Source organism: Lagopus muta, chromosome 26 (assembly GCF_023343835.1).
Source record: "Lagopus muta isolate bLagMut1 chromosome 26, bLagMut1 primary, whole genome shotgun sequence".
Classification (NCBI taxonomy): domain Eukaryota; kingdom Metazoa; phylum Chordata; class Aves; order Galliformes; family Phasianidae; genus Lagopus; species Lagopus muta.
In genome coordinates, this window is record NC_064458.1 from 1,714,589 (window position 1) to 1,742,531 (window position 27,943).

Here is a 27,943-nt window from a genome sequence, read left to right on the forward strand (position 1 = left end):
GCATCCACTGCCTCTCTGGGCCTCTTTGGGTTCGGTCTGAAATGCCCCAAACGGAGTAGAAGCGTCCACTCCTTTTCCACTCAAGACTGTGGGATGTCATCAACCCACGTTAAAGGTGTGTGCCAGGTGTGTTTAGCAAAAAGGGGCGCCAGAAAGCAGGTGACAAACTTGAAGAACAAAAAAAAGCCAGCAAAATAATTAGGGTGTCTGGATCACTTATTTAGGAAACCCTGACGCAGCTCTGCCCCTGAGGAACCAAAGGCACAGGGCAGATCCTCTGAGCTCTCCCCCAGAACAGAAACAGCTGGGAAGAACTTCTTTATTCACACAGAGAACACATTTTTTCCCAAAGCTCTTGTTTATTTCAGTGGGATGAACCTGGAGGAGTGGGTGGCACCGATCCCAGGCCGGCCGTGCTTCACTGGCTTGTAGGTGATGGAAAACTCCCCCAGGTAGTGACCGATCATCTCAGGCTGGAAAAGAAGCAGAGCTGGGGGTTAAAGGTGGTGCCAACGAGCAGCAGAGCAGAACACATCTCACAACCACCTGCAGTGCATCGCTGTAACCCACGCTGGCTGAAGCCTGTGTAGTTTTTCTGCCTGCAGCACTTAGGGAATGGGGAACAGGCTGCAACTGCAGCATGGCTGCTGCCCCAGCACCTCCCACAGCAGCCAGGGACAGACAGCTGCTGGCTGCAGGTGAAACCGACCAGGACTCAGAGCTCACTCTGCCCCCAGCACACACTGCAGGATCTGCTCAGTGTGCTTTCAGGTCGCCTTTAACACTGCAAACAAAATCCTCAGAGAAAACGTCACTGAATGCAGGCGGTGGGATCGGGTGGCACCACGTTATTCCACTCCTAGAAACTGCTCAGATTCCTCCCACCCCCCCCGGGTTTGCACGAGGCTCACCTTGATCTCCACCTGGTTGAAGGTTTTGCCGTTGTAGACGCCCACCATGCTGCCCACCATCTCGGGGAGGATGATCATATCGCGCAGGTGGGTCTTCACCACCTCGGGCTTCTCCATGGGCGGCGCCTCCTTCTTGGCCTTCCGGAGGCGCTTCAGCAAGGAGTGCTGCTTTCGGCGCAGCCCCCGGTTGAGGCGGCGGCGCTGGCGGGCGCTGTACAGCTGCATCAGCTGCTCGCTGCAAGGGATGGCCACGCTGAGGCTGCGGTGCCCGGCCTGGAGCCGCTCGCAGACCCACCGGGTCCCTCATCGCGCACTCAGACACAGAAGCGCAGCCCCCCCGCACTCACTAGGACATATCGAGCAGCTGGTCCAGGTCCACTCCTCTGTAGGTGAACTTACGGAAAGTTCGCTTCTTCTTCTGCTCCACTTCTGCCTGTTGCCGAAGGGGGTGGAAGAGACGCGGCCATCAGAACCACGGCACCGCCGGGAAGGCCTCGCACCGAGCTCCGCCGGAGACCCCGCCGCCCCCAGCAGCCCTCAGGCCCCGACCCCTCCGAGCCGCAGGGACCGCCCGCCCGCCTCCTTCCATCCCCCGGCAGGGAAGAGGCCGCGCCGCCCTCGGCCGCAGCGGAGCCCCGAGCCCCGGGCGGCCGCCCCGGCGGCGGATGGAGCCCGATTAGAACCGCCGCCCCCCCCGGCCCGCACCCACCATCTTGGCCTGCTCTGCGCGGAAAGGGGGAGCGGAAGCGGCAGATCTCGCGAGAACGCCGGCGGGCGGAAGTGCACCAAGCCCGGCCCCGCACAGCGCTTCCGCCCTTACTGCCCTTAAAGGGGCCGCGCCCGGCAGAAGCGGAGGTGCGCGGGGAAGCGTGGAGGTGAGGCGACAGCGCGAGGGGATTTTAAGGCAGGCAGGAGGACGAGGAGGAAACGGAGCCCGAGGGTGAGAGCGGCCGTCCAGCAGCAGAAACGTGGGTTTCTGACACATTCCAGTGGGTGGCACTGTGAAACTGTTCCTTCCCCGCTTGTCCAGGCGGGAGCCAACAGCGCGAGTCACCTCGCCCTGCCGCGGCCGCGTGGGTCGGGCTCCGGGCATCCGTCAGCCCCCATTCTCTCCATCCAGGCAGCGGTCTTCGGCTTCCAGTAACGGATCTTCGTCTGCTGCTGCTTTCCGGTGCAGTGCTTCCCATGGGAGGGATGTTCGGACCGGGACAGGAGGCAGGCAGGGCCGGGCAGCTGCAGGGCTGGCTCAGCCGCTGCCACGGAGCCTCGGCAGCCTCCTCGAGGTGCGACAGACACGGGCAGGCTCATCTCAGCACCGCTCCACGCTGCTTCTTTCTGGGCAGTCACGAGAAGGACGTTGCAGTTGACTCTAACCTGGAGTCGGGTCTGGCCAGCACTCATCATTGGACTCCAGCGCCCGTTATCCAAGAGAAGCTGGAAAGCAGAGCAACGACTGTAGGGCTGCTTCCATCCCGTGCCTCTCAGAAGAGCCGCGGTTTGCGTTATTTGGTTTGTATTTCACAAAGCAGTGATTTACAGTGCAGGACTCGGCCAGGAAGTCGAAGTGCTGAAGGCAGAGCACGGAGCTGCAGCCACCAGAGCTGCTCTGACTCGGGAGCACCGCAGCCTTTGTGCTCGTGAAAAAGGAACCAGAGCCGAGCTGCTGGGACTCACAGCCCAGTGGGACTGGGATGATTCAAACAGCCGGCTGCGGAAACCTCTCAACTCAAAGCCAGGTCAACCCAGCGCATCCCAGCTCCGTGCTGCTCCACCCAGTGCAGGAAGCAGCTGTGGGCTGCAGAGCTGCAGGTTGTGGCTGTTGCCTTGCAGAATTACAGCACCAGCGATGCTGCATGCACATATTTGACTCCCAAATGAAGGGGAAACGGGCAGGGATGTAAGCCTGCCTGTAAACCCAGACTGACCCACTTTGCACTGGTCTCAGCAGCTGCAGGCACGCAGCCAAAGGTTTCCTGAATGCAAGCATCCATCAGAGGTACGGAGAGCAGACAGGAATAAAGAGCACAGCCTCTGATCAGCTCTAACCAAAGTTACCTCCCAGTTTCCTGAGTGGACAAAGCAGAGACGAAAGGCGTTTTCCGGGAGCTGAACAAACCTGTCGGGTCTGAGGTCAGAACACAGCAGCATTCGATGCCCATTGTCACCACGCAAAGCGAGCGACCACCCAGAGCCACACACAGCTGTGTGCAAGCCAGCGGCCTGGGGAACCTGAGGCAGCAGCCGTTGCTGAGGTCAGTGCAGTCCAGGCAGCAGCCAGCAGCTCTGCAGTGCCCACAAGCTGAGCAGGCGGTGCCACGCAGCTCCTCAGCAGCACAGCTGCTCCTCTCATGAGCTGGGTGGGAAAAGCTGAGCGGCACCAATCATACAGACTGCATTCCACCACTGGGAGCTGAACGGTCCAGCGAGGCACGGCGTAAGCCTGCAGTGCTGATGGTTTTCAAGAGTGCCAATTGGTTTCTCATGAAGAGACGAATTCACAAGAAAGCTCTTTGTAAAAAAAAAAAAAAAGAAGGAAAACAAAAATGGAGACAGGCTTGTGTTTCTAATCCAAATGTACTTCTCTTTATTCAAACCAGGGGTCATCACTGGTTAGTGCAAAATGCACCTAAACCTTTTGCCTGAGGGAAATCTACATCTTAACAAGGCCTCCGTTAACCCCTAATGAAATCCACAGAGGATCCGAAAGACTTTGAAGCACAGCTCCCAGGCTGCGCTCCGTTAAGTGACTCCGTGCACCAACACGTCTGCACTGCCTTGTTCCCAGCTCCACACACCGGGTAACAAATGCAAAATACACTCAGTAGATTCCTTTTTTTTTTTTTGCTTTTTTTTTTTGCTTTTTTTAAACTCCCAGAGTTTCTGCCCCATCCACCGCTGCTGTCAGCAGTGAAGGAGCTGCAGCTCAGCCTCGCTTCCACCAGTGCTAACGGAAACCCTGTTTTAAATTAAAAAATAAGCCAGCATACATAGTAGAAAATTTTCTCTTAAAAATTTCACAATCTGTAAATGTATATATATATATTTTTTTTTCTTTCTTTTAAACATAAAAGTTTACAATATACGGTAAAACAAAAGGCTCAGGAAAAAAAATAATTTCAAAAAAAAAAAAGAAAAAAGAAAAAAAAAAGAAACCTGAAGTTTTGAATTAAAGCTGAAGACATTTTTAAAACCCTGTAGTTTGAACCAGTGACATTTTCTTTATTTGTGCTGATGGGTTAGAGAAAGGAAAATGTTTAAAAACTGCAGTCCAAACACCCACAGCTTTGCCTTCAGAAGCCATCTTCCCCCCCCCCCCCCCCCCCCAAAAAAAAAACCAACAAAAAAGAAAACGTTGTTAGGTTTTTCTTCCATCAAGTATGTGATTGTCACAAGTTCAGAAGTCTGGGATCCCTGGGTCCTGCTGTGCCAGGCATCCGTGTGGGCAGAATTCCCTGATTGCCAGCACAGCGCTGCTAGCGCCGGTAGGGGTGGAATCCTTGCACGTTATGGTTCTGTCCTCGTCCAAAACCGCTTCCTCCTGCAGGCGGGCCGCTGGAGGGCTGCACCGAGGGGCCTCCATAGGGAGGGGGCTGCTGGCTGGGATCAGAGAAACCTTGTCCAAAACCACTCAAGTCTTGTCCATACCCTGGGGAGAAGGGGGGAGAGGCAGCAGTGAGCTTCTGTGCTGTTGATGGGCGCAAACTGAGCGGCAGAGGTGCACATTCAGAACCTGATGCCTTTCCCTTCCCCCCATGCAGCCCTGGAACACAAACACCTCCATCTGACTTGAGACACACAGCTGCTTCCAGTTCCTAAAGCGTTCTACCTTACGATACGGACCAGCCAGGTTAAAAGCACAACTGAACAGGTATGTAGAAACAGCAGGTTTCACTTTTGAGGTCATCTTAGCCAGGCCAGGAGCTAAAGCTGTCACATCACTGCTGCTCAGGCACGTGAATCATAGAATCATAGAATCACTAAGGTTGGAAAAGACCTAAAAGATCACCCAGTCCAACCGTTCACCTATTCCCAATAGCTCCCACTAAACCATGTCCCTCAACAGCAGCCTCCTGCTAGGGGTTCATGGCTTTGGTTTTGTTTTGCTAGAAGCCAGCACTGCCAGGTGCAGCAGGGCAGAAGCTGCAGCAAGGAAGTAACTTCTGGTACCTCAGCTTTGTAACAGAACCCAAGCATTACAACTGACACAATCTGATACACTTGCCCTAAAGCTCGGCCTGTTGGCGTTGTATCTGTTTTAAGTTCAAAACAACAAAGTTCCACCTTAAAGCCTGACCCCACGCCCCCCCCGGTGCTGCTGCAGATGGTGGAGAACACTTCTAACCCAGCTCAGGGTAACAGTAAGTAAATAACCCCACAGCCCTGTCTCACAGTCCCCTAAGGCAATGACCACAGCAGAGCTCAGCTTTACACCTGACAGCAGCGTTAATCCAGCAGGCTGCAAGTTAACCTTCACTCTGTCCTTCCTCAGCACCCCCTGCTCTGCCAAGGGAAAGATTCAGACCTGGCAGAATTTGGGGATGGGGAGAAAAGGGCGAAGATGAAAGAACTGCTGGAATTCTTGCTGCTAATATGAAAAGCAAAAAGATGCAAATTAAGAACACTGAGAAATGAAGAAATGTAATAGAAGTTTCCTTAATTAAATACAACTCTTAATCATAACAGCAGCATCGTGTAAGCCTCTGCTATAAAAGAGGGTATTAAGAACCCTAATTACTCGGTGTATTTCTGCAGTTCTGCCTCTCCCTGTGCAGGCTTAAAGCAGGTTTAACTCTCTTAATCCAAAACAAAGTCTCTTAGCATGTCTTCAGCATTTCAATTTCAAGCTCTGCCTGCCTCTCAGGACTTGCTACCACTAATGAGACTTAAAACATGCCTACCACAAGGCTTCTATTAACTCAAAATGCTAATCCAGTCTCTTTTTTTTCCCCTCCTCCACACAAAGATAAGCAGACTACCAAAAATACCATTGTTTGCCAAGGGGTGAGGCTCAGAAAGAATCTCACTGTCCAGAGCAGTGCTACAGCATTCAGGGTGAGAAAACCACAGCCCTGCATTCGTTTCTCACAAAGGCACAGCGCTAACAGCCAGGCATTGCAGTACAAGCTGTCCTTTCTCACTTCCTGTGCTCCTCGCAGTGAAGCACAGCTCACCTGCCCTTCAGAAGGCTCTGCTTTCTTAATGAGCTGTGCCACCCATCACAGGTTTCATGTCTTGCTCACGAAAGCTGAGCTGGGTTTGGCTGTACAGGATAAAGCGCCGTCAGTGCAGCAGCTTGGGAAGCGATCAGCAGCATCACTTAGCACTTCAGCCACGAGTTTGACTTCAGCCAGCTAATGAACACACAGCACTGATCTGTCCCTGCTTGCACGAGGAAACATTAGAGCCTTATTGCTCCCCTACCCGCTCAGAAGAGATCCTGCAAGGAACACAGGTTCATTTCCCCCAGGCAGATACACCAAGAGCACGGCTGTGAACAGGAACCACCTACTGATGTCTCACTGCTCAGCCTGACCATAGGAGTGAAAACAAAGCATTGGCACGTAGCCTGAAGGGTCCTGAGAATAGGAACCCAGCCCTAGCAAGAAATGAGAGCAGGGTGATGAACCCCAAGGCAGCCCTGCACAGAGGTCGTCCTGCAGGCTGAGGGAGGCACACCCACATCAGTGCTTCATTTACCAGGGTTTACATCCATCCCAGCTGTAAACACAGCAGCATTTCAGATGCTGTCATGCTGGGACAAATCTGAAAACGCCACAGTGATCAGGTAACTCAGTGCCTGCTCAGAGCCCACGAGCCTTGTGCATTCATGTAAAAACACACAGATCAGCCACGCTGCCCGCTGTGCAGCAACGCTGCTGATCTGATTTGCAAACACATCGAGAGCTGAAGCTTCTGTAAGAAGTTCACAAGGTTACATGCAGCTTTGTGAGCAGCTGGGTGATTCTGCTGCTGAACAGCACAGGAAATCCCTTCACCTCTGCTAGTTGTGCTCCTAACAGACTGCAGGCTGGGAAACTTCCTAGCATACACAAGAGCCAGGAGGTGCTGCACAGCCAATAGAGGAACCCCCCAGTTTTCCAGCATGTTGGAAGAGAGATTCTTCCCAGACCTCCAACACATCCCCAGTAATGGCACCCACTGAACAAAATTAAACATGCCTTTGTCCTTTATTTAGCACGGCCCACCTCCATTCAAAAACAACCTGCAAAGAAGCTGCAGCAAGACCCCAAAAAACAACCAACCCACTTCCTGTTGAGTCACAAGGACAAAGCTTTTCTATGACAGCAACTGCCTTTGTAACTAACTTCTCAAGCTCAGCAACAAGAGAAGATCTGCTTGCTTTACCAGTTTACCTGGAAGGCTAATCCTCCTTTGGGGACTGCCATCTTAATCCTCAGGCCTACTGCAAAAATCAACCTCAGAAGTGTCAAACGACCAATTAAAGTCTTCAGAAAAATGTCTGTGCCACAGATGGGACAACGCTGCTCAGAGGTGGGACTGACTGGAAAAGCAGCATGAGAAGTCCCTGTTTCCACAGACAGGGGCACTTCAAAGGAGCACAGACGCCTTTTTTTGTTGGATAATGCAATCTGACTGGCTGAAAATACGTTCCATCAGCATCTTTACCAGCTACCTCCAACAGTTACTCGCAGAGCACAAACAATGCTTGAAGCATTACGTGCTCCTGGCAGAGCCACAGCTCCTGACAGACAGGAGAGGGACAAGGATGGAAGTAGAAAGCACACAGCCTGGATTTTAAGACCCCTGCCTCTGGATGTTACTCTTACTCAAGTCTTTCTCCAACCTCTTGAAGTCAGGTAAACAAAACAGCTGACTGCAAGCTGCATGAAGCTACTAGAGACAAGTTTTAAGCTCAGATTCAGGCTCAGTGTGAACCAGTTATGAATCCTATCAGTGCACACATCTCAGGACTGCTCTGCAGGACACACAATGGCCAGAGCTGGTTAACAGAACTCCTGCTGGCTGCAAGACCAGATGGTTTAAGAACCACTTGAGAGCTGGCACGTCCACCCTCCAGAGAAGTGCAGTCAGTGTTAGCAAGCAGTTTCTCAATGCTGACATTCTACCCAACTGGAAAAGAAAAATCAGGAAGGGGAAGGAGAAGGATGGAGCTGAGCTCGTTTCACATGCAGTTACTTACCAAATTGACTGTAAGGGAATTCTGGCTGAGCAGTTGGGGGTTTGCTCATGTCCTGAGTTGCCTGAGATGGCGGCGGTGGTGGAGGAAAAGCTAGTGGTGCTGCCCCTGGAGTGGCAGGTGGAGGGGGGACTCCAGGTGGGGCAAACTGGTCAGGTGGAGGAGGAGGAGCACCGTAACCAAAAGCTGAAACACGAGCAGAGTGCAATATGTGATGACTGTAAGCACCACTCTGACTTCTTGCAGGGCTTTGGGGTATAAAACAGTTGGTTTTTCTCCCTCTAAATACTTGCAAGTCTACTATTAAAGTAGAAATGTTTGCTACGTGTAGCTGGACATGCAGAAATTCACTCCCACCTCAGGCCACCGCTGCAGCTCCAAGTCCCAGCACCTTACCTTCTAACACAACAAATCTCACCCAAAGGAAGTCTACAGCCACACCAGCAACCAGCAGAGAGGATGTGACTAAGCAGGACAACAAGTTCTTGTGTGCACATGCAAGGATGCGAGGAGGGAACCCTATTACTCAAGATCTTAGGATGGGGAAAACAAAAAATACCCCACACAAGTGGTTTGTTCATTGGAGAGCAGGGCGCTGTGGATGGCTGTGTGGCATCCTCCATCATTTTTAAACCAAGTTTGTGACTGAGGTGGCCTGAGGGCACAAATGCTCTAATCCTATTTACATTTGCAATGTCACTCGTGACCTGAATTCCTTAAGCTTCTCTAGAAATCCCAGCCTGTGTCCAGCCCACAGTGCAATAATCTCTTCAGTTTTCTCACAGTTGTAATAGGGGTGTGCAAGAAACCTCCAATCTGTTTAGCAACACAGCTTTAAACAGGAGAATGTAAACTCTTACATCACCAAATAAAAAAAGTAAGCAAACTAACTGACAAAAGACTTATGGTTGATTATAACTCGGAATACACAACCTAGGCAAAAAAAAAAACCCCACCTAAGCACAGTTTTTAAGAAGTCCAGAGAAAGATGGGCAAAAATTCCAGACTGAATGTGGTGCTGAGGCTGCTGCAGGCACTTACTGAATGGTGGAGGGGTGCCGTAGCCCTGTGGGAATCCTTGTGGAGGTGGAAATCCTCCTGGAGGTGTGGAAACAATGTATGAGGCAAATGGAGGAGGTGGTGGGGGAGCTCCTCTTCCTGGAGGAGGTGGGCCGTATCCACCTGGAGAATGAGAAGAAGCAAGGAGCTGCAGTGGGTCAACAGGGAGAAGCTGCTGTTGGAGCTGGCGTTCTGTAGATGGGGGTGAAGCTGTTGGATCAGTTTCAGATACAGCTTCAGCCCTCCTTGGATTCTTACTGTGGGCAATACCAGCACTCCTCCTCTGAGTATCTCTACCACACATAATTGCATTTCAGAATGGAATTCTTTGATGGCAAATTAACGTGGTTGGCAACACCAGGATGCACGTCAGCTCCCATTACCGGTTTGTGACAAACCCTCTGTCTTCTCCTTCGTTCCTTCAGCTCAAATTAAACCAAGCTTTTAGACGTGCAGGCTGTTAAACATTACAGAAATCCACAAATCGCCGTGGGTCCTTAAGGAAACCACAGCCCCACTCAGGATTCCTCTGCTAAGATCAGACCCATGTAATGCACTTACCTATTGCCTGTCCAGCTGGCACCCACATCCCTAAAACAAAGCAGAAAAAGCCATTTACCACAGCTGTACACTATGAAAAAGGACACGTTCAGAGAAAGCTCATCTTGCTCTAGGCTCTGCAACAGACTGGATGTCCTCCCAGCATCCCTTATGGATCTGTATTTTATAGGCTCTGAATCGTTCAGCAAATAATGGAGAAACACCCAGCAGCCTTGGAATTGCGAGCACACCAAGAACCTGCACAGAATAAAAACCCCAGCACTGGGAATCACAGCAGGCTGCACATCCACAGTGCACCTCACGCATCTTCAGCTTCATCCTATTTATTTTGGGAGTTTCTGAACCACACAAACTGCAGCATTTAGAAAGGGAAATGCATTCATGTTTCACACGAATCTTGCCAGGAGATCAGATATAATTTCCCCTACAAATAACCACACTGAAACTAATCTAGTTTCTCCATTTGTGCAGTTGCAGATTAGCACATCTGTGCAGAATGTCAGAGCCTCAGCTGCAGCTTTCAAGTTAATAAGCACCATGGGGAAACAGGCAATCCCTCCACTGAGGTATCATCTAGTGGAGCAATAGATGAAGCACTGTTACTTTCTTTAACCCCCCAGGTGAAAATTTCTCATATATCAGAGAAAGCAAGATCTGTTCTGTCAAATGCAACTCAATTATACCGCTGCATTTCTCCCTAAGTTATGGAAACTGCCTCTGGATGAACTCAGCATATTTTCCCATCTCCACAATCTTGAGGGGGTTGCAGCCATCACTACCAAACACGTGGCTGCTCCCCTCAGCCCTCGAGGGTTCAAGCTCAATCAGGACCATTAGAAGCAGTAAGTGCTCTCTTGCACCATCGCTAGCCCCACAGCTGCTTGTTATTTTCCCAGGCTACATTAAGCAATAAAATCCAGAGACAAGGCCATCTGTTTTTCTCTTATCCCTTTCGAATTTCACTTGTAACTTCCTCTGGAACTGCCTCATCCTTCAAAACCTGGATTTCAACTGAGTTTTCAGCTGACTCTCATGCAGGTCACGTTCCCACAGCTGGAGATGCAGCTCGAGCTGCTCAGCTTCCTCAGCACCTTGTCCACGTTACCACAAAGCACTCATCTGACTTCAGGACAGGGGGAAGCAAACAGCACAGCCTGCAGCACGCTGGGCTCTGCACAGCCCACTGCCTCCTGTCCCACCCAGCAACGTGTTTGGGGAAGAAGAGGAAAAAAAGCACCGACACCCAGAGCTTTTGATGCACTATCAACGATCCAGCACAGAAATACCATCGATAGAGCTGGAAGTTCCGACGCTCGCCAGATATACCAGGGTACCAGAAGGCTTTAAAGCCAAGATTCTCTCCCGGCAGCCATCCTGAGACACTGAAGGAAGTACCTTGAGGGCCATAACCTTGTTGCCAGGTCGGAGGGGGCTGACCTGCCCAGCCATTGGCAGCGCTTGGCATGATCCTGCTTCCCCACTGGCTGGCACCGGGGGGCCCTGGAGTTTGGCTTTTGCTATCACGAGGTTCTGCACGTTTCACCTCCACCTAAACAAACAGAGTTGCCATTTAGGAGAGATGGTGCAGGTTAGGATACCCCCCTTCCCTTCACACACACCCTTAATTACACTTAAGACTACGCTTAGCATCTTACGACTTATGTCTAAGTACTTAATTATTAAACTTAAGGCCAGTAATTTAAAATGTTTCTCAGGTACAATTACGTGATGGTAAGACAATTGAAGTCCTACTGTTGAGGGATTTCAAGCAAAACACATCCTGCTAATCATTCCTGTTCCATCATTGCCCAGTATTCGTTTGCTTTGACCTTAAAACAGCAGTACCCTCTTACAACGACTCTTCACTTATCAAGGCTTCGTGTTTTCAGCTACTCAGAGACCACTTGAACATTTAAGACAGGAGTTAGAAGGTGGAATTTGCAGGAAAAAAAACAACAACTCGGAGTAAAGAGTGCACTCTGAAAAAGGGTACTAATGCTTTAACCATTGCTTGGGGTTCATTCCAAAGTTACAGTTTAAACCCACCCCGTCTAACTGCAATTTCAGTTCTGCTCATACCTGAGAAACACACGTTTGGTTTTGCTTTCTTTTTTTTATTATTATTATTTTTTTTCTTTTTATTTTCTTTTTTTTTTCTTTTTTTTTTTTCTTTTTTTTTAACTTAAGAATTTATTTAAATGTCTAATGGAAGATAAAGACTTACCTTCCCCAGGCTAACGCTTAAAGAATCTCAATTAACTCAAACAATGTCAGAGGGAATGGATGTGATAAGAGAATCTTACATTACATCTAACAAAAAAGTAAACAAACATGCAAGTAATAAAAATGGACAGTTGAGTCAATAAGAAGCAAATCTTCATACTGTGTTCAGTCAGTGACAAAAGCCCTCCTGTTCTTCAAATTAGCGAGCCACAGTGCTTAACTTATTTTATTCAGAGATAAAGTGCCCCAGTGTGCCATAAGTGCATCTGACCTACTTAAAATAAGCTGCACATTCAATAGAAACCTCTCTCTCTCTCGAAAAAATCCAGTTTCTGATTTAATGAAACCCTCTCAGCACTCATGCATGCTGAATTAAAGCCTTTTTTTTTAATATATATATATTTTTTTTATGATTAATTTTAATGGGTGCCAGAGTACAAAGGAAATAAATCTCAACCATCAATGGGCCTGAGCTGTATGGAAAATAAAGTATTCAGAATTCTTCCTGCCACGTCTTAAAACCCATTCATGTCAGAGAACAAACAGGAAATAGGCACAAGGCAAGGACAAAGCCCCCAGCCCAGCCCCCCCTGCCCCAGGGACATCACACATGACAGTAACCAAATCTCTGTCAGCTGAAGGCCCCTGCACACAGGAACCGAGGGAATCTTTCAAAGGGCTCAAATTAATGAGTCTTAACACATGTGCCCTCAGGGAATCCAGTTATTGCTTACAAAAGCAGAGGCCTTCTTGCAATTTTAATTTTTTTCTCCTTTTTTTTTTCCTTTTTTTCCTCCTTTCAACAACATATGGATTCATTTCAGCAATACCTTTTGAATTACCAGGAAGAGGGAGATGGTGTTTTTTAAAGCAGGCATCATTAGTCAATGAAGGGCAGGGAGTATCTGCTGCTCCTTTATCTACACGGGAGAATTCCATTAATTTTCCAGTGCTCATTTGGAAGCAGAGAGCTGCCAAACTGAGGACTGAAAGAAAAAAATGTATCTTTGTACAACATTCTGAAGCTAAAATGAAGTTGCAGCACCAGGAAGGCATTCCTACTGGCTGCATCGTCGCTGTCAGCGAAAGGGAAAACAAGCAAAACCTGATTGTTTGACTGCCAGAATGAAACAGCCTGAGGAACAAAGGAGAAATCTGCACGAGCAGCGCTCCCAGCTCTGCTACCAGGCAGCACGGCTCACGCAGGGCTCTCCTTCCTTCCCCTCCTGCTGCCCTCTGTCCTGTGCTCACGGCTCTCAGTGCAGCACAAGGGCAGAGCACAGGATGCTCCATGTCCATGCATGCGCCTGCAGGCAGGTGCTTCTGCTGGGCCCCTGGCTGGAGCAGAGCACCAGCAATCAGAACACGTAGCAGCGCTGCTCGTTACACAGGCGCATTCCTTCCCTCCCTTAATTGCGTTAATTAGGAGATCTGCTCACCTCTCCGAACCAAAACGGGTTCACAGGAATAAAAAAGCTCTGCATGCTGCAAAATCAAGCAAGTAAAATTCCATGGATAGGCAACAAAATGTTCCCAGCTAGCTGGATTGTATTTATCAAATGTCAGCCCATAGAAAGGCTTCAGAAGGCAATGCCAGATTTCTGCCAGTGATTTAAGGCGAATGACCCCAGCCTGGGGTGTCCTTGAAACATCTTCACTTCAAGGTCAGCAGTTCTAACCTCTCCTTTAACAACTGTGGATACACAGAAAAGCTGTGAGGATTTGAATCTTACAGGGATTTCTCAGGGTTAAATTCCCTTTCAGAAGCTATGATTTTCCCTGTATAAAAAACCTGGGTGCCCTGCAACAATTTGCTTTGCTTTTCCATTTTCTTTTCCCCCACCAGTACAAGCACGCTCCTTGCTGAGTGACTTCAAAGCAGGCATAAAAGATTCCTCCCTATCAAACATCCATTTGCTGACAACACAGTATGAAGATGAAACAACCAGAGGTCACTTAACTGCATTGTGATTAAATACTATATAGAGTACGTGGGTTTGTACCAAAGTTTCACAGTAAGTGACCCAATTTATTAAAAAACCAATCCTTCACGATGTTTTGTGTGGCTCTTTTTTGTTTGGGTTGTTTTGGGTGGGTTTTTTTTTTAGCTTCTCTTTTAGTTTAAGATTCCAGGCAGTCGCTCACGGCACGCCATCTCAAAATGGGAGAATCAAACACACATCTGAAGGAGTGGTGTCTTAAACCAAGCCTTGAACAACTCAGATTTCATTGGGATCCTGGTTTTCCAATAGCTGGAAACAACTGACTTCTACCCTCGCTCCCAGGAAGCAAAGCAGTGCTTTAGCAGCACTCAGCAATCCAACCCAGCACGAGTGGCACGCAGCCAGCACTCCCCTCCAGGTCTGTAGCACAAGGCCTCACCCAACGCCTTCAAAGAAATGAAAGCCCACCAGGAATCCCCCCCACAGCCCAAGTCCCCATGCTTTCAGGATCCTGGGCCTCCTGAGGGCTGAGCTGCTCGCTAACTGCCTCTCTCAGCTGCTTCAGCAAACTCAGACTTTCCCCACCTTCATGGATAAAGCCTTGAATTTGGACTTGCTCACCCCCCATCTAGCTGAATCCTCGGCTAGAGTTCTGCTCGCCAGTGAAATTGCTAGTTGCCCAAGACTTGGTTCTTTCTTAAGGTAAAATAAAACTACAACTACACACTTTTTTGCCCATGATGTCGTGAAAATGCATGTTGACAGCCTGGTCCACTGATTGTTCGTCCTCGAAAGTAATAAATCCAAAACCTAGCCAACGACGAAGAGTGAATCAAGGTAGCAGGGTGTTGTGACACAAAACAGGATGATGAACAGTATTAGGGGCGGACCAAGGGTTCAAGCAGGGGTTTCAGATAACCAAGACTTGTGTTAAATTTTCAACCAAAAAAAAAAAGTCAAGTTTGAGAAAACTGCAGTGGATACGTCCTGCAGCAAGGCAATCAATGCCTCAGCTTGCTTTCACACATGCAACTTACAGACTAAGCTAGTTCACTGCAGAGCTTGGTTTTATTCCTAACCTACCTATGGAAGTGGGAAAAAAAGTGCTAGCATAGTCATAAGTGTAACTGTGCCACAAGGGTGAGAATGAAGAGCTTGTGGGACACAGAATTACAAGTCAAGCAATTTGCCTCTCCCTGCTTCTGATTGAGACTGGAATCCCAGGCAAAAAAAACCTGTTCTGCCCCTGCACCCCAAAGCTGCAAAGCCACTGCGTCCCATCCCTTATCCCACTCTTCCAGTTAGGAAATATTTTCCGTAGGAAATAAGAAAGTCATCTTGGAAATGTAGCTGTTAAAGCATGAAAAAAAGGTTTTTGACCACTCCATGGATGAATGAAAAGCTTCAGAAACTAACAACCTAGATCAGAGGTTCTCAATTGTGTTTTCGGGTTTGTTTTTTCTTTGTGTATCTAAGAGAAAGCACTTGATGGACAAGACTTCTTCCAAACACGGCATCCCCTGATAACTACAGCAGTGCTGCTTACACGGCATGGCAGACTTGTTGTCGTGTCTCAGCCTATTTTGTTTCTTACATTTCCTGCTGCTTTGCTCTCAGATATCCGTGCAGCTTTTCTCAGTCCCTCTTTTTGCTCACAGCACTGCTGCTGACTGCTCCAGATCCCCGGGGTGACCAGCTCCCTTTTATCTGACCGCAGCCCTTGATGTCGGCAGCTCAGCTGAATCCAGCAGCTACTTAAAAGGCCATAAGGGACAGTAAAACACGCAGGAAATGAGGCAAAAACCCAGGCCTGAATCCCTTTCTGAGGTTACGCTTTGAGAACCGCTGCTCTCAGGTTGGAGCTGCTGACACGGCCGAGAGAGTGGCACAATGGTGGTTAATCTCACAGAACACAGGGCTGGTTCATGCCATCAACCACTCGCTGCTGGTGTAACAACCAAATCCCAGGGAAGGTAAGAACACATGCAGTACGTCAATTGTGCCATTCTTTAGATTAGCTAAGGGTAGAGCAATAAAATTAGAAAGGAAAACGAGGTGCAGCATCAAAAGCATATGGAACATGGATGCATTTTTGCTTTTCTGAAACCCAAGATTTCCCCCTTGGTTTGCATTTTGCTTTGCAGCTAGTGCTGACAGCAGCCATATATTGCTCTAAAGCGTTAAACAGAGATACAGTATCTATAACAGTTAGTGTCTCTCTAAGCTTATCCAACTGGGTTGGGTAAGCCCAAAGAGGCCTATTGTAGAGAAAGTTTATATATATATATATATATAAAAAAATACACAAAGATACAGGCCAAAATAGAGTCCAGCAGGTCAAATTCTGCTGTCAGCAACAAGAGCAAAAGACATCACTTAAATAAAAGTAAAATAAAAGAACTTAGCATTTCCCACACACAAGAGACTGGCAGTATAAACGAAGTTTGGCTGAGCTGTGATGAAAGCAGCCTCGAACTGAGAGCAGCATTTCATCACAATATATTTGTCTGGGGTTAAAATCTGCACGTCAGAGCCAAAAGAAAGTTGTGTTTAAATCACATGTCCAGTAGTGCTGCCTTCATTTTGGAAGGCACGAGAAAGGAAAGTGCTGGGTACTGTCTACATGGGCAGGCTGCTCTCTTAGCTTCATTCTGAGAAGGCTGAAGGAGAGGAATAGAGGGCGATGTGGGATGCAGCAGGAAAGAAAAAAGGGGCAGAAAAAAGCATTTTAAAAGGACCAAAGGTCATAAAATAAGGAACGGTGAAGAAATCGGGATAGAACACACAGCAAAATTCCAAGAACGTGGAATTTTGAGGAGAGCAGAAGTGACAGAGTCGCTTCATTTGTCAAAGGCCAACACATCTTCGAAGAGAAACTCTTTGCACTTACAGGAAGCCAAGTGGACTAGCAAACAGAGCAACGAGGCTGTGCTGCAGCCAAGTGGAAGAGAACACAGCAAGAACCTGTAAATTGCTTCCCAGTTGTTGGTTGAGCAGAGAATAGAAAGCAGGAGAAGCAGGGGCTGCAACAAAGGCACTGTTTCATTTCAGATGTAACGAGGCTGGCTGTGCTCATACAGGGGACTGCAAGGAATTGTGATGAGCACTGCTGGCAGAAGAGCTGACCAGGAGTGGTGGGCAATGCAGGGGAGCAGAGATTACTTGGATACCTGAGGACACACAACCAGCCTCTCAGGGGCATCGCAGAGCTCTGGCACTGAGGAGCTGCTTGCCAGCATTCCTCTGAGAGGCTGAAGGCAGAGGAGTGCTGTGAGGATTAGCAGCAGGGGGTAATTTGTCTGTGCTTCTAGCAGCAGGCTGGAAAAACGGCCCGCAGGAAGGGATCTGCTCAAAATGCAAGGATGGTAAATGGAAGGAAGGTGAAAGAAGGATGCAAGGAGACGATGGGAGCACAGTGGGCTTTTAGAATTTTATACAGTAATTTCAGTCTCGTGTTCAAAGGATGAGCAGAGACTGAACAGCGCTGTGCAACAGAATGCAGATCAGAAAGAGAAAGCAAGAGGAAGCGTGTTGTGGGATGCGTGGTCAGGAGCCTCCAACACAGAGGAGGAGCTTTTCCCCAAGGGATTAACAAGGCCATTTCTGGAGTTAGTTACCAAGCTACATCCAAGGAATTTAAGGGAACAAAAATGAAAGCCAAAGCAACGTGGTTCAAGAACACCATTTTAAGAAGTCCAGTGAATTAAAGAGAAAGCATTCTGCACGTGGCATGGAGACAGACAGGCTTTCAGATCTGCCATTTCTGCTTTTAGCCACAGCCTCCTTCACGATCCAGAAGCCTCCTGCTAGATTTTGCTTCTTTAAGTACAGCTCTGAGCAGAGAAGCCATTAATGCAGAGCAGGATCGATCTAGACCAGGCATGGTTTGCACCTTCTGCTCAGAGGCAGCAAGGCTGGGGTAAAAATCACTGAGAGACAGATGATGCAACAGCTGCTGAAACAATCCAGAACTTCAGCCACAAGTTACACCCTGCTGCCCCTATCTTTGTCTCCACTGCTTCCTCTGTTTAACAGTAGATGCTCTAAAGCATATTAAAGGATGAATTTATGTTCTGCTTCAATAGAAGTCATCTGTTGAAAGAAGACTGAGATAGCTAAGGCAGGAAAACAAACAAAAAACACAAATATATTGAAACTTCGTTTACACTCCAATAAAAGACAAAGCCCGTCCCTCCTCTGACTGTGGAACTGGCCTGTACCTCTGTGATAAATTATCACCTAGAGAGAGGAAATCTAAAGAGATATCGTTAATCACAGTCAAACAATTCACAGAGAAAAGGAAAAAAAGAACTTACTTAACATTACCATATTTTACTACGAAACACTTAAATATGTCACTAAGGATGTATGTCTAAATTAAAAATAAAACTAAGACTTAACAGCTTAATCAATACAAAGTGAAGGATATATTTCTTAATAATGAGTCAGAGGAGAAATGAAAGTTCAGATGGCAAACTATTCTCCAGCATGTCCAACATGCTGCTCGGTGGGTAAGTGCAACTAAGCTTCACTGATTGGAAATATTGCCTCTCCAGAGTCAAAACAGCCGACAGATGCAATGGAAGGTGGATGACATGAAGAGTGCTCCATGTTTGGACCAAATCTTACCAACGTGATTAAAACAGCGTGACGAAACTTTGTTTGTTTCTGTTACTAGGAAAAAATGCAGTCCAGCACACAGGGCTATATATTCCAATCAAAAGATATATATATATATACTTGGAAAATGTTTTATGTTGTCTAAGAACTGCTTTGCTCGAATTTTAAGTGAAGCCATTGAAGTGAAGCACGGAATGGATGGATGATGTCCCAAAATCACGTTCAGAAGTACTGAACCAAAGCACCCCCATGCAGTTACACACCAACAAACCCTTCGTGTGGAATGGGAGGAAGGTCTGATGACATTTCTTTTCCTCCTACAGCATCTTAAACCACAGCAGTGGCTCAAGAATCCAATTTCAATCAAACAAAAACTAGCAAAAAAAACAAAACAAAACAAAACCAACCCTGAGAAACTGAAAATGAACACGAAACATCTGAGTTTAAATGCACAGATACCAACTAAAGCTGGAGATGAAGAGTCTACAATTAAAGCGATGTTTGCCCAGTGAATTATTCTTTTTCCTGAGGCAACATAGGGAAAAAAAAAATCTACCTTTTCTGATGGTATGAAATAGTTTGCCATCTGACTATAGCAGAGTATGAAGGAATTTCAAGGACAAACTAGATCAGCCTTTACCTCGGGGCCTCTGTTTCTCTGCGTCATAGATCATTACAACTTCAGTGACCTGGAAGAGAGAAGGGAAATTCTACTAACTGTGCTACCAGGGGAGCATTACAGACAGTTACCATAGGCTGCTTTCCCACACTCCATCCACAAAGCACAATTAAATGCTTGATGTAGCCATCAATACCAGCCTGTCCCACCACGGCGCAAACAGACTGGGAATACTGCTCTTGAAGGGAGCCTAAGAAAAGCCTGAATTCATCTGCTCTGAAAACAAAAACAACCCTGCAGCATTTGGGCTTTCTGGGGTCTCATCACACTTAGGATGTTAATCTAGCATTAAGGCTGCTATGCTGTTTGTAATCACAGCCTATAAACGACCCTAAAGGTTTCTGATTTCCAGCACACCTCAGCACGGCTTCCTGAAGGATTATTTCTTCCATTTTAAAACGCTTCCACTCTCCACATAAAAAGAAGCTTCAGCTTCAAACGTTGAAAAATGTGCACAGCTCCTCTGAATTACCCACTTGCCCATCAGTGTGCTGCAGAGCATCAGCTGTAAGGTGATGCTTTAAGTAGCATCACAAAAGCACTCAGTTATGGATGCTCAGTGTTTGTGTACTTGGGTACAGAAATAAGAACCAGGAGCTGCTCCAACACTTCAAAGATCTTTCTCTTCTCAAAATAAGCATCAACAGGGGCTACAATTTGAAACAAAAAGGCAATTCTTTCCAAAGCTGTAACCAAACAGCTCTCAGCTGCAGAAATGCAGACAATGAAATGCATGTGCTGTCACAGAACCACTGCTTCCTCCAGGTCAATTTACCTTAAAATATTTCAAATTAAGATCTCCTCGTTAGCTTAAAACAGATCTAGAAAACACACTTCCAAGTTCTTACACCACATGCACTCACTGGTGTGCATCCTGCTGGATGCCAGCTGCTGACACTTATCCCCATTGGGGACAGTGGCCCGTGATGGTGGCAGAGTTCTTTCCCCATCCAGATCCCCTTCTTCACTGCTGTCTTATTGACCAAGCAAGGGCAACGTCTAAACTCAGCCCTCACTTTTGTCTCTTCACTCTGTGGCCACACACAGAACATCTTCTCCAAGGACACCTCGCTAAGAACTCCGCTGACTGCCCACCTCTCTGCTATTGTTTGTCTACTTACTTTTAAAGGCACACGTGGCAGCTGTTGCCTTCTGGCTCTGGAGGGCCATAGCCCTGCATCTCCCAGGCCATCCCGAGGTTCAGAATCAGAAAGCCAAAAGGCTGTGAGGAAGAGCCTTCAGAAATTAAGTGCCACAGCTGTGGAACAAACTCCTCCACTTCTGTGACAGGTCCAGTGCAGGCTCCCACACTGCAAGGAGGGCTGTGAGCCACTGCTAACAACTGACTGCTTTTTCAAAGCGACCATCTTAGATGTGGTACTGCTGATAAACAGCCACGTGAGACAGAAGCAATGGATCCCAAGAAAACTTGGAGAAAGGCAAGCTTTTTAAGAATCAGATCACACTAAATGCCATCAGAGACGGCCAGCTTCCATCCACTGACATGGTATGAAATTCAACTCGGGGAACCTTGGAGTATTCCAAACTGCACAGCTGAGTTTAGTAATTGAGCTGAGCAATTTACCACCTCAAAGAGGCCGCAGTGGTAGGAATAAATGGGAAAGTGAAACTAACTAGCAAATAGTCAGAAGTGACACTCATTTCGGTTAGAGGTTACAGGCTGAATGACAGCCTGATGCTTAACATGGGCAGCAGTTTCTCTCTGGAATGGATATTTCAGGGGCAGCAGAACCCAGCTGATTGCAGACACTGCTTTAAAAGCAGGGTGTTAACAAAATAATGGCAGGAGGCTGCAAAATTCAATCGATCTGCCCACCTGAAGACAAGGATCTCACACACAAAGCTCACCTGCTGTTGCAAAAACAAGAAACCCCAACAACAAACTTTCACTGAACTCCAAGTGACCAACTGAAAAAGAAATAATTATTCTCAAGTCATCTAAACTCAGGAATGCTTTCTCACTTTGCAGGAAGCAAACAGAATAATGCATCAGGCAGACGTGAACAAGAGGAGACAGGAGCAGCAAAGTAAGTTTCTTATGAGAGCAATTGATTTTGACAAATAGCAAGATACACTTCAAGATGATGAACGTTTAGTACACTGTATTGCAAAGTGCTTCAATATGTGCCCATAGCAGTTTGTCTAAATTAACCCAAAATTTGACAGCTTGATGAAATCTGAGAAAAGGCAGCGGAGAGAAAAAGCATCTTGCAACCAACAGCTAAGTGCCATCATGCTGGATGACTCACCACTCCGAATTTCTTGAAGTATTCCCTGAGCTCAGTCTCGCCACAGTTATGAGGAATCCCACCAACAAAAATTTTATTTGATTTATTGTTATCGCTCCTGGATCCTTTCTGCTAAATCAAGGAGGAAAAAGAAATCCGTCAGAAGGACAAGCAAGTTGTGACTTCTCCCATCTCACACTGCAACACGACCACCTCCAGTTACACTCATTGAAGGGGAGCAGAGCTGCACGCTCTGAGCTCAGATGTTCAGTGCTGGCAGCTATAGCCCACTCTCTTCTTCAGAGAATCAGGAACAGGGATTATATTTGAGGCCATTTCCTCATTTTCTATAGGATCAGATCAGCCTGCAGGCTGTGAAGGGGGCTGGAAAGAAGCACCAGGCCTGTGAGCTCTCCTTCAAAAGGACTGCAGAGAGCTCACAGGAAACACCAACCCACAACCCCACTGTAAGCCAGCATTTGGTAATGCCTGCACTGGATGTGGAGCCTGACCATAAGACACTCTAAGAGTGTTTCACAAGCAGGATTTATTGAGCTCTGCCTACAGACACCTGGCTTTCAAACAGAAGCGTGACCCAGGTGAATTCAGCGGTGATGCAGCACACATCTGTCCTTACCCATCCTTCCTTTGGCCGTGTCCTTTCGGGTTGCATCCCCCTGGGTGTACATGGCTTTGGATCAATCTGGAAGAGATTCCAGTTGGGTCAGACCTTAGCGTGTGGAAAACCATCCTAAAATGTTACGTTTATGGCAGTGAACGCAGCACTGCTGACACCCAGCTCCTCAGATAAAAGCTGCTGCCCAGACGTTGCTTCTACAAACTGCCACAGATCACCCAGTTAAAGCTGCCTGTCTCAGCATCAGTAACTAAAGCCAACAACCAGGCAGCTCTGGTATCACCTGGTGTGCAATTAGACATCAGGATTTGGAACAGGCCTGGAAACAGTTTGGGAAGACAGAAAACAATGACAAAATGCTCAATAAAAGCCCAAACCCAAGCAAAGCCAACTTACGTTTCGGCCATCTAACGTGTGAGGTCTGCTGGCCAGCACTGTTCCCACACAGTTGGGATCTTTGAATTTGACAAATCCAAATCCTCGAGACTGGTTGGTTGTTTTGTCTTTCATTATTACACAGTCTACAACCTCCCCATACTGGGAGAAGTAGCCACGAAGAGTTTCTGTTAAAAAAAAAAGGTATATATGAAACAGAACCAGATATTCACTTCACCAGGCTGCTCACAACTATGAGACAAAGGTGAGCAAGGAGCTGAACGAGTTCAGGCTCATCTCCTGACAACAGTTAGACTTTACTCCCTCTACACAAAGAGCACATATTCCCACTCATGCAAAAAGAAGAGTAACATCACAGGGAAGAAACATTAACAAAAAAGTTCTTCATCTTCTGAGTCGACAAAAACACCAAACGCTCGTAGAACGTTTAGAAAGCAAAACAGCAACGTCCATCTATCTGAACTCTGCACAGCAAATGTTACCCATTAACAGAAAAGAGCAGCAGAATCTCAGCCTGGTTTTCCTACCAGGGCACTGGCTGCTAAAAAGCCACGTGGTGTGCATGGCTGGGGGGTCTGTGCACAGAGCACCGGCTCAATGACTGCACAATACACAGCTTACCTTGCGTTGTACTCCAGTCCAGGCCACCCACAAAGAGTTTTCTGCAATTGAAGCACACAGCATTTTAGGGTGCTACACAAAAGCAGCTTCACCTTATTTGACAGAATTCGGCTACTGGCAGCAGCTCTGCTGGCACCGAGGCCCCCAGGAGCCCAGTGCTCTTCATCAGGAAGAAGGATGCACTGCAACACCCACCTTCTGCTCACACAGACATGAAGCATCCACTTGGTGTGCCACGAGCACAAACAGGCTGCAGTCTCATTGAAAGAACATTTTATTCTTTTATGTAAAACAGGAGACAAAACACAGGAAAGCCTACATTGCTCTGAACCCCTCGCTTCCAGGTGTTTGAGAAAACAGTTACTTTGAGGAATCATTGGGAAATTGAAGGAGGAAAAAAAACCAACCAGCACACAGCATCACACTGAGCTGCTCTGAGCAGGGAAGAAGGGATTCCACCAAGAAAAACTTCGTAGTTCAGAAGAATACATTCAAAGCATGAGTGAAGTTACTTGGAAAATGACCCCAGAACATCACTACAGAGCTGCTCCTTGCTGCACCCCAATGAGGGAATGTCAGACCACACCGAGGCCCCATGGGCTCTGTGTTACATCCCACAGAGCACAAGAGCTGCTTTGGGCTCCTCTGAGCTCCAATTGAAGGACCAAAACAAAATCCTGAACTGCTGAGATAGAGCAAACTGAGAGAAGACCAGCCAGCCTCATTTCAACACCTAGTCCATTAGCTACTTCAATCCCAGGCTAATGGCCAAGAGGTGCAACAGTCCTATGAAACTCACTTCAAACAACAGCTTGAGCTCTCCTACACCCATTTGCTACCTGACATTGAACAGTGCAAGATGAATGACAGCCTAAATAGGCCAAGAAACGTCTGCCACATGAAATACAGCAACAGCACCGCTGCTGCAGGCCTGGCTGAGAAGAGGGATCACAGCACAAGTAGCACTGACTGAACTTTGCGTGTTTGATGTTGCCACCCTACGAAACCAACCGACCTGAGTCGCCCCTGCCTGTGAGGCACCGCAGCCAACCTGCACAGGACGTGCAGTCCAAGCCCAAAGGGAATCACAGCCCAAAGATCTGGGCGTACCTGCAATCCTATCCTTGCTCTCCAGCTGCTAATTGGGTAGAAGAGAAAGCTGGTGAGTTTTCTCAATTCTCTGATCTAAAAACTTAGGGTGGCCCTCAGGTTTCCCTGCTGCTGTGTTTGCAGGGCACTGTGCTGTACAGAAAAGCCTCATATTGAAGAGTGAAACAAAGCAGAAACCATCATTACTGCCTGACTCACTGGGAGGGCAGGTCAGTACTCTGCTCACCATCATCTTCTGGGTAAATGAAAGCAAAATCAGAACAAGTCTGAGATGGAAGGAGCTGCAAGGCAAGCGGTGAGCAGCAGAAGCATCGATGCAGTAATCGCAATCACCGTGTTACAGATCTCTCCAAATGCAACAGAAAAGCCATGGCTAAAAGCCCAAACTAAACCTCGTGCTTAAAACCAATCTGAACCAACCTCATCTTCTGGAAAGAGCACCCAGACCTGCACAGCTTCGTGTTGGAGCATGCTGAAGGACTTGGGCAAGCACAGAGGCAAGCAGCAGGATGCTGGGCTGCCTGCTTTGCAGCTCTGTATCAACTTCAGGGTGTGATGCAACTTCCATGCAAAATTATTCACTCTATAATTGAAGGTTAATTCAAAACCACCTCTACATTTGGCCCTTTTCATTAAGAGGCACCAGTGCAGGCCCTTCTGTTAGCAGCTCTGTGAGCCTGCACAAGGCAAAGAGGACACCCTCCATTTCTCTAGCAATCCTCAAGAACCACCATCTGCTTTTGTCTTCTACCTGCCCTCAGACATTTCCAAGCACAGCAGCAGCTTACAAGTGGAAAGTTGAGGTTCTCCCCTTCCGATCACAGCTCAGAAAAGCTATTCTAGCAGCAATCGAACGCAACAGAAGCCCACAAAACCCCACGCCTCCTTCTCACCTCCTTCCAGGAGCAGCCAACTGCAGTGGGACACAGCCACCCCTCGGCCAGGAGGGAGCAGCAGTGAAGTGACAGCTTGCAACAGAAGAAAGCAGCAGATTCTGTTCTCTGTGCTGTCATCACAGCACGGCCCTTACGCAACAACCGGCAGTGAATAAAGCAGTGCTGGAGGAGCAGACACATGCTACACATGGAAATAAGGCTGACTAAACCAGCATTAAGTGGTACACAAAAGCCCAGCTCCTCCCTCTGTCACCAGCTGATAGGCGACACAAGCTTGCCTCTCAATAAAAAACCAAACCTGAATTCCTGTAAAGCACATCAGAAGGGTCCTGTAATTCATACAGAAAATCAGGGAGCTGCCAACGTGCAAAGCGCTGCAAAGCCAGCAGGACAGCTGCTCTGGTACTGTAGTGCCACCTGCTAACAGCACAAGCAGGACCACAAGCAGGACATCTCCTCCATTTGCAGCCCTCTTAGAAAACAAGCCTTCCTGCCCTGTGTCCCAGGATAACCAAGTTCTGCTCACAGACAGGAAAACCCGACCCCAGGCACTGCTGGCAGAGGGCGCAGTGCTCATCAGCTCATCCAGCACAGCTTCCAGCCCATCTCCTGCACAGCCCAGCTCCCCAGCAGCCATCAGCCCCCGCACAGCTCCTCACACACAGGACAAAAGCACAAATGCACGTGCTTATTGTCATGCCCGTGTATTTAGGGTCAGGTTAAAGCCCTCTAAGAAAACAGCTCTGCTCCTCAGCAGTAAAGATAAAAGCTCTGATCCGATGCCACGCTCAGACCAAAGTCTGGAGACTGCACAGATACATTTTCTTAGCCAAGCACATTTGGGTTTGGCTTTTGAAGCTACACCGGATCGCTTGCTGTACAAGATCAACCTATAAAAGATCGATTTAAAACACCAGCTGCATTCTGACACAACGCCAAGCTGTCTGCAGGAAGGAGGGCTCCCCACAGTCCACCGTCATTGAAACCTTCCAATTCCATTATTAATTACTTGTAGTCATCTTATGTACGTTTCAACAAACAAAAAAGCAGGGTTGTCTGAGGTCAACTGCAGCAGCTGTATGTAAATGGAGGGTTTCTATTTATATGCTCCCTATAGGATGCCAGGAGCGGGGCTACCCTGTCTGGTGACTCCAGGATGGGTTGGTCTGAAGACACCGAGCGATGCAAAGGAGCAAAGCACACAACTTCCTATCACATGGAAGGCCTTCCCCTCATGCTGCCTTTCAGAACAGAACTTCCTTTGCACAGCTGCAGGCAGATGACTACAACTGGGCTTTTCATCTTTCCAGCTTTACATCTGAGCACAACCCACAAACATGAACGCCCCTCACACAGCACGAGCTGTTTGCAGTGATGTGCTCTACCCCAAACCGTTACCTTGCTCCTTGTATTTTTAAGACCACACCAATTAAGCACACGCAGTAATTAAGCAGCTTGTCCCGCACCGGGGCAGCACAGAGATGAAGGCTCTCCTTAAGCTCCAGAACCTGTGACAGTGCCCACACTGCACCCATCAGCACATGTGGCACTGAGGGATGCAGCTCAGCAGTTGTGGTGGCAATGGGCAGAGGGCTGCACTCAATCTTAGCACTCTTCTCCAAGCTTAATGCCTGTACTTCTATGAGCAAAAGGGAGCCAAGAGGGTTTCTGGTGCAACCCCCAAGGAGGCTGTGGATGCCCCATCCCTGCAGGCATTCAAGGCCAGGCTGGACGTGGCTCTGAGCAGCCTGGTCTGCTGGTTGGCGACCCTGCACACAGCAGGGGGGTTGAAACTCGATGATCATTGTGATTCTTTTCCAACCCATTCTATGATTCTATTTCTAACACTCGAAGCCTACAGGCTTCCAAGCAGTCCCCCTAACCTTCTTTCGGCAGTTCCCAACGCATGGAGTCCGCAGCCTTTTCACTTAAACAGCTTCATTTGCATCTTTTTTCGGCTGCTCCCAGTTCCGACACGATTTACATTCAAAGCCTACAAAGACTCCTCATTTCCTCCTGCAAGCTCCCAGCTCGACACGTGGAGCCCACAGACCTCTGCGGGCCTCTCTGTACACGGGGCCGTTTCCCCGGGGGGCAATTTGCAGGGCGGGCGGTGACGATTCGGTGCGGATCCCTACAGCAGCTGTGCGCACATGGCTGGGGCGGGGGGGTGCCGTTCTAACAGCCGGCTTTCAGCACGCGGCACTTCACGGGGAGCACAACGAAGTCGACGAGCGGCTCGCGGCTGCAGCTAAGGAACGGAAAGCCGTTCGGCTGCGAACCGACGGAACGCTCAGACGGGAACCGCGTCCCACGAAGGGAAGCTTTTGTCCCATCCATAGGAAGGACCGGGAGCGGCGCAGGGCCGAACGCCGGGGTGACCTTGGGCTGCACGGAGGAATCGCGGGGCGGCAAACGGGGCCGGTGCGAACCCCGCCTCACCCAACGGGGCCGCGCGGCGGGGCGGAGCTCCACACAACCCCCCCCCACCCCCCCTCCTCCCGGAGCCGCTCCGTTCCCCGCGGCCCAGCGCGGCCCGGCACCGCCCGCCCCGCCGCTCACCCGATCTCGTCGGCGCCTCCCACGCTGTTCATGGCGGCTGTTCGGCGGGCCGCGGGGCCGCGCCCGGCTCTCCCTCCGTTAACGGAAGGTCGCTGGGCCGTCGCTCGGCTTTATCACCAATTCTCGCTTTTCTTTTTCTCGGTCGTTCGCTCAATTCTTTCTTCTCTCTTTCTCTCTTTTCCCCCCCCTCCCTCCCCCCCAACCCGAGCTGCGCAACGGCCGCCCCCCGGGCCCGGCCCCCCCCGCCGCCGCCCGCCGCGCGCTCGCGCTCCCTCAGCGCCGCCAACCGCCGCTGC

The 27,943-nt window shown here is 48.6% G+C and overlaps 2 protein-coding genes and 1 long non-coding RNA gene across 5 annotated transcripts; 1 reads left to right on the plus strand and 2 right to left on the minus strand.

Moving 5' to 3' along the window:
* Window positions 1-273: 273 nt before the first annotated feature.
* On the minus strand, window positions 274-2,019 carry RPS15 (ribosomal protein S15). Its single transcript, XM_048927401.1, has 4 exons — window positions 1,621-2,019; window positions 1,259-1,344; window positions 912-1,146; window positions 274-473 (listed from the first exon to the last, which is right to left on the minus strand). The coding sequence occupies exons 1-4, from the start codon at window positions 2,002-2,004 to the stop codon at window positions 360-362; spliced, it is 819 nt and encodes a 272-aa protein (XP_048783358.1). The 5' UTR covers window positions 2,005-2,019; the 3' UTR covers window positions 274-359.
* On the plus strand, window positions 1,774-4,063 carry LOC125684865 (uncharacterized). The gene is made up of 2 exons (XR_007373344.1): window positions 1,774-1,879; window positions 2,032-4,063. It is a non-coding gene; the product is annotated as an uncharacterized LOC125684865 (long non-coding RNA).
* A 126-nt stretch (window positions 4,064-4,189) lies between these two features.
* On the minus strand, window positions 4,190-27,832 carry DAZAP1 (DAZ associated protein 1). 3 transcript variants are annotated; one of them, XM_048927398.1, is made up of 12 exons: window positions 27,648-27,832; window positions 23,080-23,120; window positions 22,459-22,625; window positions 22,063-22,128; window positions 21,447-21,554; window positions 19,138-19,186; window positions 14,605-14,687; window positions 11,107-11,260; window positions 9,712-9,741; window positions 9,133-9,273; window positions 8,095-8,277; window positions 4,190-4,557 (listed from the first exon to the last, which is right to left on the minus strand). In XM_048927398.1, the coding sequence occupies exons 1-12, from the start codon at window positions 27,677-27,679 to the stop codon at window positions 4,385-4,387; spliced, it is 1,227 nt and encodes a 408-aa protein (XP_048783355.1). In that variant the 5' UTR covers window positions 27,680-27,832; the 3' UTR covers window positions 4,190-4,384. The 3 variants fall into 3 exon arrangements, with proteins under 3 accessions (XP_048783355.1, XP_048783354.1, XP_048783356.1); XM_048927397.1 differs by having other exon boundaries at window positions 21,447-21,557; XM_048927399.1 differs by lacking the exons at window positions 14,605-14,687; window positions 22,063-22,128; window positions 22,459-22,625; window positions 23,080-23,120; window positions 27,648-27,832.
* Window positions 27,833-27,943: the final 111 nt, after the last annotated feature.

Bases quoted from the DNA above. Each gene is read 5' to 3' on its own strand.
- RPS15 (XM_048927401.1), bottom strand. From the start codon at position 2,004: ATGCCCGGAGCCCGACCCACGCGGCCGCGGCAGGGCGAGGTGACTCGC. The intron at 1,147-1,258 runs GTGAGTGCGGGG...CATCCCTTGCAG, and splicing joins CAGCTGCTCGATATGTCCTA to CGAGCAGCTGATGCAGCTGT. The intron at 474-911 runs GTGAGCCTCGTG...CTTCTTTTCCAG, and splicing joins TCAACCAGGTGGAGATCAAG to CCTGAGATGATCGGTCACTA.
- DAZAP1 (XM_048927397.1), bottom strand. From the start codon at position 27,679: ATGAACAGCGTGGGAGGCGCCGACGAGATCGG. The intron at 22,129-22,458 runs GTAAGTTGGCTT...AATCTCTTCCAG, and splicing joins ACACGTTAGATGGCCGAAAC to ATTGATCCAAAGCCATGTAC. The intron at 8,278-9,132 runs GTAAGTGCCTGC...CTCGTGTTTCAG, and splicing joins CGGCACCCCTCCACCATTCA to CTTTTGGTTACGGTGCTCCT.